At 39.4% G+C, this 15,297-nt stretch overlaps 1 protein-coding gene across 1 annotated transcript in view; it reads left to right on the forward strand.

Moving 5' to 3' along the window:
- ITGB6 (integrin subunit beta 6) overlaps positions 1 to 11,024 on the forward strand; it is an 82,899-nt gene extending 71,875 nt beyond the window's left edge. The window contains exons 14-15 of the mRNA XM_003406002.3: positions 4,141 to 4,307; positions 10,926 to 11,024. Of these exons, the coding sequence (XP_003406050.1) occupies positions 4,141 to 4,307; positions 10,926 to 11,024 (266 nt within the window). The remainder of the gene's footprint in view (positions 1 to 4,140; positions 4,308 to 10,925) is intronic.
- The last annotated feature ends 4,273 nt before the right edge of the window (positions 11,025 to 15,297 follow it).

Raw genomic sequence — 15,297 nt, forward strand, 5'->3', positions numbered from 1 at the left:
TAGTCCTTCAGAGCACACTCAGATACCCTGACATCTTTTTATTATCCTTATGCTTTTGTCTTGGAGCCCTGGTGCCACAGTGGTTAAGAGCTTGGCTGCTAACAAAAAGGTCGGGGCAGTTCGAGTCCACCAACCACTCCTTGGAAACTCTATGGGGCAGTTCTACCCTATCCTATAGAAAAATGTATCCTATAGGGTCTCTACTAATTGGAATCAACTTGTTGGCAACAGGTTAGGTTTGTGTTTGATTTTTGGTTTTTTATGCTTTTGTCTTACGAAATCACCTCCTTGAGGTTTAATAGGAGTCACTTGACAGATCTAATGATGCTTCTTTTCCCACAAAAGTTAACATTCCTGAGTAGGCCTGGAGATTGTCTCCCAGAAGTCTATAGCTTCCCCCTCACACAGCTTTAAGACCAGAGAAAGGTTGGCCAGTTGGAAACAAGGTGGAAAACACACAAAATGAGAAATGGGGAGGGCAAGGGGATGGTTAATGATTCCCAGGGTCCTCCAAGAAAACTAAAAAGGAACCATGCAGTTACCACCAGTGTGCTTGTAGACTTAGAGCTTCACTCATCATTCATATCTAGAGGGACTTTCAGAGAATAAGAGCCACAACAGGAATCAACGAATGGTAGTTGGGGAAGCTTCCTGACCAGGATGCCACAAGCAGTGTGTGGATGTCACACCCACGGGTTCCAACTTGGAGGTTGCAGGTTGTTTAGGTCTTGAAGGTTAAACAGGGGGAAGGGTACATTTACTGTAGTAAGAGTAATACAAGAATAGCAGTTCTCATTTGTTGAGTCCTTACGAATAGCATATGCCAGGTGTTGTTCAACATGTTTTACATTTATTAATTTATTTAATACCCTATATACCACCACTACAACTATATAAAGCTTTTACTACTCTTATTTCTGTTTCACAGGTAGATTAACTGAGGCATGTTGTGTGCCATAGAGTTGATTTCAACTCATAGCACCCCTATAGGACAGAGTAGAACTGCCCTGTAGGGTTTCCTAGGTTGTATTTTTTTTTTTAATCTTTATGTGGAAACCCTGGTGGTATAGTGGTTAAATGCTATGGCTGCTAACCTAAAGGTCTGCCGTTCAAGTCCACCAGGCGCTCCTTGGAAACTCCATGGGGCAGTTCTACTCTGTCCTATAGGGTCGCTATGAGTCGGAATCGACTCGACAGCAGTGGGTTTTTTGGGGGGGTAATCTTTATGTGACCACATGGCCAGGTCTTTTGCCCCAAGGACCTGCTGGTAAATTTGAACCACCAACCTTTCGGTTAGCAGCCAAGCGCTAAGCCATTGTGCCACCAGGGCTTCTTAACCAACCGAGGCATAGAGAAGTTAAATAATTTTCTAGGTCTTGCAACAATTAAGTGCCAGAATTGGTCAGGAGCTCAGGCAGTCTGGCTTGTAGCCCATTTTCTTAACCACTGGGCTATACTGCCTCCCACTGGCTGTACAATCATAATACATACCTTAATCTCAACAGCATGTTAGATCAGCACTGTTCAATAGAAATGTTATGCAAACCACATATGTAATACTAAATTTTATAGAAACCATATTAAAAAATAAAACCAATTTTAATAATACACTTTATTCCACCCGTTATATCCAAAATATTGTCGTTTCAACTTGTAGTAAATATAAATGAATATTAATGAGATATTTTACAATTTTTTTCATATTAAGTCTTCAAAATTGGTGTGTATTTTACATTTACAACACAACCTACTTCAAAAAGTCACATTTCAAGTGTTCCATAGCCACACGGGGTTAGTGCTACCAGATTGGACAATGCAGTGTTTGATACCCTTCTTTCTTTCAGTTGCTGTCAAGTCAATTCTAACTCGTGGCAGCCCCACGTGTGTTAGAGTAGAACTGCACTTCATAGGGTTTTCAATGACTGATTTTTCGGGAGAAGATCACCAGGCTTTTATTCTGAGGCACCTCTGGGTGGGCTAAAATCTCCAACCTTTTCGTTAACAGCCGAGCACATTAACCATTTGTACCACCCAAGGACTCTGATACCCAGGACCTGAGAATCAGGCGTAGCACTGACCTGGACTCAGTGAGCAATACACACACAGCGATGAAGACAGTCCTCTTCTCCCACCTAGAAATACATCTTTGGTCTGAGCATCTCCAGAAATACCAAACAGAGTATGAAAAGTGAGTTTCTATTCTGTAATACATGCTCTGGTATTTCTGAGTCAAAATCTTTCCTTGAAAATTACATGATTCCCAATGACTTTAAGCTCTTAAAATATCTCTGCTAGACCATCATCTATTCTTCCTTCATTCCCTACTGGAGAGCCCCCTTGATTTACATTCTGACTACAAGGTCTTGGCAAGTTTCATCTTGCTTTCAGCAGGAACATGCTCTGCCCCACCCCAGACGTTTCTCAGTCAAATATGGAGCCAGTACATATTCTCTTTGACGCGAGCCTGCTGCTTTCTTCGCAGGAGTATTGCTAACCTATTAGAGGCAGCCATGGTTCATTTGCTATGCCAGACTACAGTTTTTAGATCTTCATACCTACAGTAGCTATTTCATTAGCTTCTTTACTTATTTCTGCATAATCTCCTTACATGGCTCTTTTGCCAAAGAATAAAAGGCCAGGGGTCACACTGTCAGGGGGTCATTAGTCCCGCTCAAATTCAGATGGGCTTTAGATCCTTCCCTTGAAAGCAGTGTGACTATTCCTATATGTATAACTCTCCTTATTAAATATCTAAAAGCAGTAAGAGTGAGGATAAACTAAGCATGATTCATTTCCTCCCCAGATATCATGACTTTTGCCTCACTTTGCAGGGGGATGAAGATATTTAATGATAATTTTCATGTGGATTTTTTTTATGTAAAAGGAGAGCTTAATTATAACGTTTCATTAAGAAATGTATCATCTCCTAGGCATATTGCAAGGCTATTAGTCATTCTGCTGTCAATGAGGGAAGGCACTGTATAATTGCAAAATTATATTAATACCATCAATAAAGAAAAAAAAAAACCACTGCCGTCGAGTCAATTCTGACTCATAGCAACCCTATAGGACAGAGCAGAACTGCCCCAAAGAGTTTCCAAGGAGCACCTGGCAGATTTGAACCGCCGACCTCTTGGTTAGCAGCTGTAGCACTTAACCACTATACCACCAGGGTTTCCAATACCATTGGTAGCATCAAAATAACATTTTACAGAATGTTGAAAGGACCATAGAGAACATCTAATTTCCCAAACTTCCCTAAAGATAAGAATCACCAGGGATACCTTTAAGAATAAAAAATCTGTGGCCCTACCCAAGACCCACTGAATCAAACTTTCCAGGGCAGGGGCCCTGGAAGCGGTGGTTTGATAAGCATAAGCATCCCAGCTTCTTCTTATCGATGGAGAAGTTAAAGGAACACAGCAGTCCCATACCTTTATTTTACGAATGAGGGTCCTGGAGCTCAGAGAGATCAAGGGACTTGATGGAATTCAGTAACTGTAATTCGGATGGGAATTGAACACTGAGTACTATCCAGGAGCTCGGCTTCTAGCCAAAAAAGTGGCAGTTCAAACTCGTCCAGTGGCTCCACTGGAGAAAGATCTGGCAATCTACTTCCATAAAGATTACAGCCAAGAAAATCCTGTGAGGCAGTTCTACTCTGTGGCATGGGACACTATGAGCCAAAATCAACTCGACGGCACCTAACAACAGAGCACTCCATTAGGGTTAAACAAATAATATTTAAAAGTCGTGATTGTCTTCTGTCTATAAAAGTAAGTGAAACAAACAAACAAATCTGTTCAGGGGTAGCTTTTATTTAGTTTTTAATATAATCTCCTACATTGCTCATGATTCAAGAGAATCTGTGAAAAACTAATTACAGACACACATACACATTCCATTTCTGCTTTGTCATGTATCCAAAAGAGACCATCTCTCGTGATTAAACTAGAGTCTTTTTCATGGTCCTTTAAATATCCCATGTGCATTAATTGTCATTAATACAATTAAAAAGGTGTCAATATTTTCCCTCTACTGAAGAAAAAGTAGGAATGGAAAATTTACTGAGAAATGTTTTCACTGTGTCAAAACATTAATTTTACCACCTTCTTAACATAATTTCCTTTGTTCCCACAGATTGTCCAAAGCCTCCAAACATCCCCATGATTATATTGGGCGTTTCACTGGCTATTCTTCTCATTGGGTTTGTCCTACTATGCATTTGGAAGCTGCTGGTGTCATTTCATGATCGTAAAGAAGTTGCCAAATTTGAGGCCGAACGATCAAAGGCCAAATGGCAAACAGTATGTGAACACTTGGGGGCCTCTCCTGGTCTGGGGGGCAGTGGGCCTTGTGGAAGAGATTGGGGGCTCAACTTTCTTCTGTTCTAAAAGAGAGTTAGAATGTTCTGTTCTTTCTCTACCTGACTCACCATGTACCCCAATAGCTTTGACTTCTGCTCTGCTTTGGGGACAAAGGTACCTCTGTCATTATCAGAGACCCAGATGAGTTTCATACATTTGTCTCTCAGTGCAGTGGGGCTTTACAGCCTTCTGGAGAATCTCATGGAGTCTCTGAGTGGTGCAAATAGTTCAACACTCAACTACTAAGCAACAAGTTGGCAGTTGCAAACCCACCCAGAGGCATCTCAGAAGAAAAACCTGGCAATCTGCTTCCAAAATGTCACAGCCATGAAAACCCCATGGAGTGCAGTTCTGCCCTGCAACACACAAAGTTACCATGAGTCAGAATCAACTCAACAGCAACTCGTGGCAAGTCTTATGAAACACATGATTTAGCTCCTTAGGGACATCAAGGAAACACATTTTATCAGTACTTCCTCACCAGCAGGAGGACCCCTCAGGCCCCATTTGATAAAGCATAGGTGCTGTATCTAAACATTTCTATAAACTAGTTGTGTTACAGCTAATGGAATAATGTTCATGAGCAGTATGACAGTTCATGACAATTTCCACGGAAATACATCTTACTCATAATAGTTTACGAAGCAAAGTTAAAAAGACTTTTTTTATATCAACCAGTTAGTTTTTCTGAATAACATAAATTTTAAACAGCCACCTGAAGAAAATGTATCAACATTTAAATATATGTTCTCCATAGATATAATTTAAGTGTCTCCTCTTCACAGCAGGCAAACATAAAACAGGACTCCAATTTTCTGTTTCTTTTCCACCAGAGAGATAATTACATTTCTAGAGACCCACAGAAGCAATTTCATGGTTTAATTTCATCTCTCTATCTCTAATGGTGTGTCCAGCTATCTAATAGTAATTATCTTACATTGTCGATTCTAAAAACAGTCATGATATCATTGGGAAAATATTGTCAGACACAATGCTTCTTTGAGTTCACCTGCCCAGATAAATTGATGCTAAAACACTATTTTTTCCCCCCTCTCTAAGTCTGTAGTGGTGTCTTCAATTCCTAAAGCAATTGGAATTTTCTATTTTGGGTAAATTTATCTTGATAAAGGATGTTTATATTTTATGTAGTTACTTCAAACTAATCATAATATATGGTGCAGGACAATGGACAGTGAAAAATTCTACCTACTTTATCTTTCCACTAAAAATGCCTTTATATACAACAAGCAAATGCAATGTATGGATCTTGATTTGAACAGTCCAACTGTAAAATTATATTTTTGAGACAATTGAGAAAATGTTAGCATGGACTAGGAATTTATGATTGACTTAATTAGATATGATGATGGCACCATAGTTTCAAGCATCCATGTTTTTTAGGAATGCATATAGGATTGAAAGGAAATGAAGACTATGGTTGGCTTTAAAAGACTTTGGCCAAAAGAGAGAGAGGGAGGGAGAGATAGCTGAAGCAAGTGTAGCAAAGTCTTGATAATTGTTGAATATGAGTGATGGATCTATGGAGGTTCATGACACAGTTTTCCTCTTTTTTTGTATGTATGTATAAATTTTTCCTACTTAAGCAAAATCCTTTAGGAAAGTAAATTATGGCTTTGCAATGAGAATATAATTTATCCATCCCTAAAATTTTTTAACACCATACAATGTAGCCTGAAGGGTGACTTGGTGACTCTGAAGATCATGTTAATGAGGCCAAAGTTGTGAGACAGTCCACTTCACCTGACCCCCCATGGCCACAGAGTTATTTTTAATTCTCTCCAACTGTCAAAGGAGTGCCTGGCAATAGTCAAAAGGGAAACCAGCCAAAAGAATGTGGTTAATTTGGCACACACACACACACACACAAATAGCATCAATTAGTTTAACAACCACTAGTCCTGTGAAGTAGTCTTGGTATTCCCATTTTGAAGGTAAGGAAACCGAGGCTCAGAGAGGTCAAGGGGTTTCCCAAACTCCTCCCGTATGGCGGAATGGAAACTCTACTTGGACCCTGCTCTTCCAGGCACAGCCTTTGACTGACCCTCCTAGAAATAATAAACAGGCGTTCTGCAGACAAGCACTCAAGCAATTATATGATGTGTATCTACTAACCAGCACATTTTAATGTTCTCATACAAAGGCATAAGTACTGACAAATGATTAATACCTCTTAAAATAACATTTTAATTAACAGTTAATTTCCCCAAAACATGAATTGTTCTCCCTTAGGATGTAGAACATGACTAAAATTCAAATGCTGAAGCTTTGCTGTTTCTTCATGTAAAATGGGACAAAAACATGCATTAAACAGATAAAAGCATAAATGAAAAATATTATTCCCTTGTTAAATTGAGTTTCTTTGAATAACAAATATTTGATGTTCTTGAATAGATAATGACTGGGTAATAATTATTCACTTGGATGCAAAAGAGCTTTAATTCAAATAATTCAATTCAAATTTCACTAATATATCTTCCTGGGGGGGGGGAAGCAAAAAGCTGATCAGTGCATCCATTTTGGGGTTTTCAATTAAATTCAGTTTTTATCTAAACCCTATTCCTTCTTCAATAAGTAAACTTGACTGGTTTTCAAAACTCAGGGGACTCCAGGGACAGAAAGGACCTGTCAGGTCTCTTGACCCATCAGCCGCCATTGGACAACAATGCTCAAGGCAAGAAAAATCTTTGTCCTTGTCTTCTGAAACATTTCATCATAGCAATAAAAGATTACTTTTTATTATAATTTTAAAAGTAACCCCTCCTCATCCATATTTTTTATGATTGAGCTTTTTTTCTAGAATGACAAGTCATTAACTAGAGGCAAAGAATGTTCAGCCTGACATCTCTTGTAGCCATGGATTGATTTTGTACTGTGCTGAGCAAATCAGGTCTTCATTTGGCAGTTAGGCAATCATTAAGGGAGCCGTGGGTCATGGCAGAGAGCTTTCTCATTACCACTTTTCCAAGCTCTAAAAATGTGCCATTGCATTTGCAGAATCTACAGGCTAAATTAGAACCCCTAGACTCCTGGGGTAATCAGTCTGGTCACCCGTATGTGGTTGATCAGATGGTTGAGGAGAAACCGACCTTGTCTGAAAATGAAGTGCAGACCCACTCAAAAAGGAGCCAAGCCCTACCTGGCACCTCAGTTGGAAATTCTGTTTAAGGAGGTTTTGACCTGCGTAGCACTACAGGAGGCAGTTTTGGATATTTCCATACTTCCTCTCACAAACAAAATCCAATCTGAGCTCATTCTCCTGGATATTCCTTTTAGAAGAACAAGAAACACTCTATTATCCCCCAGAAATAGGTACTTGCTCTTCCTCTACCTTTAAACTTTCATCTTACCTCCTACGGTATCTGCTTTATCCACCACCGCCCCCCTCGCCCACCATAGTCAAGGCCTAGGCCCTATAACTAGTTTTACAAAGGACTCACAGAATATTTCAGACCTTCAAAAAACAAATTAAAACTGTAAAATCAAATTTAAATATTTAAATGTCTACAAAATAATACTATTATTCAGTCAATTGTAACTCAAGTCCCCTCCTTTATAAACCAAAAACCAAACCCGTTGCTGTCGAGTCAATTCCGACTCATAGCAACGCCATAAGACAGAGTAGAACTGCCCCATTCGGTTTCCAAGGAGTGCCTGGTGGGTTTGAACTGCCGGCCATTTGGTTAACAGCCAGAGCTCTTAACGACTACACCACCAGGGTTTCCAAAAAAATATAATTTATATGCACTATAAAGGCTGGGGAGGTAGCGTTCGAATCTGCCAGGCGCTTCTTAGAAACTCTTTGGGCAGTTCTACTCTGTCCTGTGGGGTCGCTATGAGTCGGAATCGACTCGACGGCACTGGGTTTGGTTATAAATTATATTTAGTGTGGGATGTGGGTGTATTTTAATGTGTTTGACATGATGTAAGGTGCAGCCTACAAACAAGGCCTACACAGACCTAAGCTGACCCTACTCACAGTCTGATGACTATTTTCAGAGTGTCTTTTGTTCACTAAGGCTCTCTTGTCCTCCAGGACAGTGCTTCACCCATCATCACCAATCTACAACCCTTGTATTTCCCATCTTTCTTCTTAAATTGGGCCCCTTTTTCTTCTGTTAACAAATATAAGCCTCAGGTCTCTAAAACTACATGGAATTCCATGCATGACTTTTGTTTATAAAACATTTCCTGGCCTCTCCAACTCATTGACCTTAGCTTAAGACCACATCAGTCTCTTCTTCACACCCTCCAAATTAAGTTCAACTGAGTTCTTTCTACTGCTGGACTAAATAAGGGCTGAGGTTTCCTCAGAATTATCCAGGCTGATTTCAGTAGCAGAAGCAATATGGTGACTTGACCTTCATCCATTATCCAGCATCAACCAGTAAACCTCTTTCCCATTTGCACTTTTTACAGAGATAACCATCTCTCCCCAAAGGCACAAGAATAAAGGCAACCTGTCACTTAGTCAGAGGTCAGGTCAATGGTTCTGGCCAACACTGAAATAGGTGCAGGTGTGATTCCCTGCTCACAATGAAGACACTGCAGAGTAAAGGCAATGAGAGGAAAGCAAATGTTGGAAAGGCCCGGAAATGCTTTCAATTGTAGTCATTTCTTATGAGAGCTGAAAGAATGTACCAGGAAAACAAATGCAATCATGTTTCTTCAAGTCTGTGCCTATGAATTGCTACCTATAATCTAAACTCTATAATCCATGGTGATTGGAAGACCAAAATATAAAATTTAGTAATTTAGAGGGTGAGAGGTGGTACTCAGACTTGAACTCTTAAATGGGCTTAGAAAATTTAAGAACACAAAAGCCCTGGGAGAAAATATCTTTAGAACCCTCTCTGGGACTTAAGTCTCCGGGTTGGGCAAATAGTTAAAGTACTCAGCTGATAATTGAAAGATTGGAGGTTTGGGTCCACCCAGAGGCACCTTGGATGAAAGGCCTGGTCATGTACCTCCATAACATCAGCCATTGAAAAACCTGTGGAGCACAGTTCTACTCTTATACACATGGAGTCTCCATGAGTCAGAAATGACTCAGCGGCAGCTGGGGGGACAAAAAAGGACCTAAAAGATAGGGAAATTCCAAATAGAAAGTCATAAATTGGAACTAGTAAGAAAAGGCAACCATTAGTGAGCACTTACTACGCGCTAGGCACCATGCTAAAGCACTTTTCTTCATGGATGAGGTAGGCACTTTTGTAATCCTTCATTTATAGATGAGGTCACCAAGGCTCAGAATTGCTTAAAAAAAAAAAACAAAACTTTTGCTGTTGAGTCAATTCGAACTCACAGCGACCCCGTGTTTTACAGAGTAAAACTGCGCCAGGAGATTTTCTTGGTTGTAAGACTTAGGGAAGCAGATCACCAGGCCTTTCCTCTCCAATGCAACTGGACGAGTTTGAACCACCAGCCTTTAGGTTATAAGTCAAGAGCAAACTGTTTGCACCACCCAGGGACCTCGAGTTGCTTAAGTAAGGTCAGGTGGTATAGTTAGGGTTTGAACACAGGCTGTCTGATGTCAAAGCTTGTGTGGCCAAATTTGGGATGTGGGAGAGAAGAGCTGTACTTTTTCTAGACACCTTGCACCTGCCCAGAACAATGAAACCAAAAGACAGAAATTAGGTGATCATGCTACATGTTTCTTCAAACACCTAGAGAGGCTTGGTCCCTATGGTCCATTTGGTGATAGCACCACTGCGGTCACCACCTGGAAACACAGCCACAGCCCAAAGTGCACAACTGAGCTATCAAGGCCTTAGCACACAACCTCCCCACTGCACCCAGAGCAAAACCATCTTGCCTGACCTGCCTTGGAACCTATACTCCTACGTGAACTCGGTGTCCTACCACACCAGCCTCTTGCAACTCTCTGCTCTGCACACTTTCATTCTCTAATGAGCAAAATATTAGCTGGCCTAGGAATCTTTCCCTGATTCCCCTAAGCAGCTAGCTGCTCACCCTTCTGAGTTCTGATCTCACTTTAAAAGAAAGATTATTTATGCTCTTGTTTGATTCCCCTTACCAGTAACACATTCCTCAAAGGCAGTATCATTCATCTTTGCATGCTTCTACCAATGTCAGGTTCCACGTTTTCTACTTTTTACCTTCCACTTCACTTTTGGGTCACCTATCAACGTTCATTCTATTCACTCAACAAACACTGGATGCCTACTACGAACGAGGTACCGTTGTCAGCACTGGTAAAGCAACACTGAACAAAACAGCCAAAGTTTTGTTTCATTATCTACAAATTTGTGTGTTTTCAAAACGAGTGAGATTTTTAGAATGCATATATGGAACTGGTTCCATGTATTACAAAATAAAATGAAGGTATATAAATTTAAACATGCTACAAGTATGAAATATCAAATTAATCTCAGTTACTCAAATGGCTTCCAATGCTGAGCTTGACTTTCCTTTCTGATTTGTAATATACAATCGAACTATTTAGAGATATTAAAATAACATAATAAAAATATACATACTTTCATTTGAACCTCTTTTTTTTGTTTGTTTTCTTTTTAGGGAACCAATCCACTGTACAGAGGCTCTACCAGTACCTTTAAAAATGTAACCTATAAACACAGGGAAAAACAAAAGGTGGACCTTTTCACAGATGGGTAGGACTATTTTATGCACAGAAAAAGTCTGTTTCACTGATATGAAATGTTAATGCACTATTTAATTTTTCTTGCTTTGTTCCTTCAAAATGAGGTTGGTTTAAGATAATAATAGGTCATTCAGAGATCAGTCATTGTCTGTATGAAAGTTAGAGACTGTGTTGGCAGGTTCAAAATAATCAAGAAGAGAAATATCCTTAGCAAAGGGGTGACTTTGGGCTCATTGGAGAAATATTAACTCTGTTGCATGAATGCATCAACAAATCATCAAAATGATTCATGGGGACCTGGTCTGCATTTGAAAAGTGTTTGAAATAAGAATCTCATTTGTTTCTGGAATACAGCAAAGTCACAAAGTCCATTGCTCACATTATATATCCACATTTGCCAAATAATTCTAAACTTGTAGTAGAGTTGCCTTTTCCTAAAGAAAGATTTTTAAAAGTCTATGAGAAATGAAATTGTGATTTTATTTCAGCCGAGAGAAGCAATTCTTGTAAAGCTATCCCAAATGTAAGAATGAAAATTAAGTGTTCCTCATCTTGGTGGGTTTGTATGTATGTAGAAATCAGGTACACGAACAAGTTTTTCTTTGTTTTCCAGATGAAGAAGTAATTTATACATTAGGAAGTTACCAGAATAAAACAAAAATAACAAGGCTATCACTTAGTTTATTTTTAATAACCTGAGAAGTAAACCTCTCTGTTCAGTTTCCCTCTTGACCCTGAGTTTTCAAACTACTGTTTCTCCCATGTTTCTCAGTCCATTGTACTCAGTTTTACAATCATCTAAAAACTATAATCATCCCACGAAAGCTTTGATTTTTAAAAAAATATTTTACTTTTAATGATTTGATATTTTATTCAAAGAGCTCCAAGAATACAAAAGGAACATAGGTTAAAGGGAATAAAGTTTTAAATAGTTTTAAATGAAATGCATCAAGAGTACACAAGTCCGTTATGAGTAATAGGCTTTTCTAGACACATTCTTTTCACATCTGCATAACCCAACCTGCACATTTCCGCTGCACATGGTGGATATGCATCAGACATTTGTTTTGAAAAGTAATAATTTACTTGCAAAATATATATGGATAATTAAAAAACCAAAAACCAAACCCATTGCTATTGAGTCAATTCCAACTCATAGCGACCATATAGGACAGAGTAGAACTGCACTATACTGTTTCCAAGAAGCACCTGGTGGATTCAAACTGCCGACCTTTTGGTTAGCAGCTGTAGCTCTTAACCACTACACCAGCGGGGTTTCCATATGGATAATTAGGGATCCATAAATTAATTGAAGAGATAAACTTTGTAGAATAATTATTTCTTATAGTTAATACTACTTTATGCAGCACTTTCATCTCATTTGATCCTCACAGTTGTGATAGAGTCCAGGAAAATGTTAGCCCCATTTTACAGGTAAGGAAACTAAGGCTCTGAGAGTGAGTAGAACGGCATTCAGAATCTAGATCTTCTAACTCCAAGCCATTTCCTCTTTCCATCGCACGAGACTACCTTTTTTGTTAGTGAAGTGATGGAAAGATTTTGCTAAACAGTAAATATCAATTCTTTGAAAACGTACTGACACTAAACAAATAGCATTTAAACTACTAGAATACCGGTGAGGCATTGTACTTTTGTGCAATGTTTATTACCTTTGAATAAACTGTAATGTGAAGCTTTTTATTAGCTAAATAGTTCATTATGTAATGAAGGCTTCATGTTTATCCATTGGATTGTCAGAGTATTCTATATTAAGTTTCTTGAGTTCTTCTACCACATAGATCTCTACACGTTTGATCACATGGAGACTTCCTGTTTTTTGTTTTTTTTTTTTTCTGGTCTCTAAATAACTCAGGTAAATCCAAAACTTGGGGAATATACTGCTATATTATAAGAATTACTAACTAATCACCTAAGAAACCTGCAGGAATGATGTAACTACTGTGTTCCTGACTGAAACCCAGGGTCTGGGGAGAACCTATGGCAACATGCAAGTTCCAATCCTGACGGTACAGCATTAGTATTCACCTCTACACCGGACTTATTGTGATATTTTTGTATTATTACTGGAATGGGATTTTAGAAAGTATAAGTTTCCTTTGTGTGTGTACTGGGAAAGGTAGAGAAGACTCTGCTCTTTCTCTGCATATTGTTTTGACCCAAGGCTGGACCTTAAAAAGGTCAAAACATTAACAGTAGTACTTCTGTTCACTGAAGAGTTATGTTACATGAAGATAAAATGGTTTTTTTGTAAGTTGTTTTATTGTATTTTGTGTTGACATAAATAAACTTGGTAATTTAAACAATGAGCTCTAGGTGGATGATACTTCCTTTTTTTTTACTGGCACAAAAACCTCTTCTTGGATTTCTGGATCCTTCTGTGACCTGCTGTTGGTCTCAGTTTGCAGACAAGGAGAAGAACAGAAAGAGGCTGCCACAGAAGGCAGGAGACAAAGCAGGAAATGGCTGTAATTTGCTGCGTGGTTATAATATCTACATCATCAGGACTGGAAGTTACCCTACGTTTTGTAAAATCAAGTCTTCAAGGGTCAGTACTACTATTTCCTGAACACCCATTTGGTAGATTCCATGGTACCATGCTTATTTTACAAATCAGGAAAAATAAGCATGAGAACCAAATGCCCACAAGAGGAGTCAGCTTAGAAAAAGTCATTTTCTTAGAAAAGGCAGGGGAAGCCAGGTCAAGAGTACTTATATCCTGAAACACACTGTTTCTTGTAGACTAAAGGCTGAAAGTCTGAAAGTTCAGAAACGACTCCCATTTTGATTAGCACTGAGAAAGTCACATTTCTCCTTAATTTTTCTAACTCCAAGATGGTGACAATGTCTGTCTCTTCTAGTGCTATGACAATCCCTGATGATAGTATGGGCTCAATAAATTCATTCATTCATTCATTCAACAAATGTTTATTGAGTACCTAGTGTGTGCCAGACACTGTTCTTATGATTTTGGATACAGAAAAGAACAAAAGAAGCACCCCTGTGCTCCCAAGTGAGGCAGAAGATAGGAAACAAACAAATACACCTGTCAGGGCACTGGGCCCAGTTTATGTATACCTCAGATCCACTTGGCCCCACCTGCCCCCCAGGCTTAAGCCACTTGCCCTGTTTCTAAACTGAAGCTACCCCAGCATCAACTGGCATAGTCCCCTGAGGTGTAGATTCCCAGCTTCTCCTAACTCTCCAGGGGTGGGGGAGCCACAGCAATTCCTGTGCCCAAGTGCAGAGTGGTTTCCCCAGCTGCTGCCCAGAGGGACCACACAACACAACAGGCAAATGCAGGATGTTAGCATCCTAAGGAATGAACTTGGATCAGTGACAGAGACAGGAAGGATACAGCAGGCAAACTGGCATTGAGCGGCCAGCTGTTTTCTGGGACGAAATGGCTTTGGTAAGGCACCATCTCTGTATTTGTTTTCCCTCCTCCCTACTTAACCTCCCCCCGCCCCCCTTTGAATCTCCCAATAAAGCGTTAGCACATAAATTTGCTTCAGGAGTTTTTGTTTGTTTTATAATTTTTATTGTGCTTTAAGTGAAAGTTTACAAATCAACTCAGTATCTCACAAAAAAACTTATATACACCTTGCTACATACTCCCATTTACTCTCCCCCTAATGAGACAGCCCACTCTCTCCCTCCACTCTCTCTTTTCGTGTCCATTTCGCCAGCTTCTAACCCCCTCGACCCTCTCATCTCCCCTCCAGACAGGAGATGCCAACAGTCTCAAGTGTCCACCTGATTTTGTTTGTTTTTTTCAATAAAGCAATGATAAGAACTATGCATAACATAAAGCAGGACAAAAGACTGAACAACGAGCTGTGAGGACTGCATCTTTGGTAGAGTTGTAACTTTAAGCTGAGACCTGCATAAGGAAAAAAAAAAAAGAAAAAAATTTTTTTTTAGGAAGTGAGAAAGTGTAAAGGCCCTGAGAAGCTAATATTGTCATATTTAAGAAAGATTAAAAAGGCCAATGGGGGGGGGAGCGGCGTATAAATGTTTTAAAAATTGAATTGGATGGCTTAACTGCGTCATTAAAACAAAAATATGATTTGGTGCACATGGTGCTATAACTGCCCATGAAAAACAGTACTGCAATTTCCAGTATCATTGCTCTGTAATTACGCTCACGGTGGCACAGTCTAAACTAACTGCTGAATGGGCTGATAATATTTTATTGTGTTTTTGGTGAAAGTTTACACAGCAAGTTAGGTTCCCATTTGACAATTTCTATCCAAATTATTCAGTGAC

The sequence above is a fragment of the Loxodonta africana genome, chromosome 6 (genome assembly GCF_030014295.1).
Source record: "Loxodonta africana isolate mLoxAfr1 chromosome 6, mLoxAfr1.hap2, whole genome shotgun sequence".
Taxonomy (NCBI): domain Eukaryota; kingdom Metazoa; phylum Chordata; class Mammalia; order Proboscidea; family Elephantidae; genus Loxodonta; species Loxodonta africana.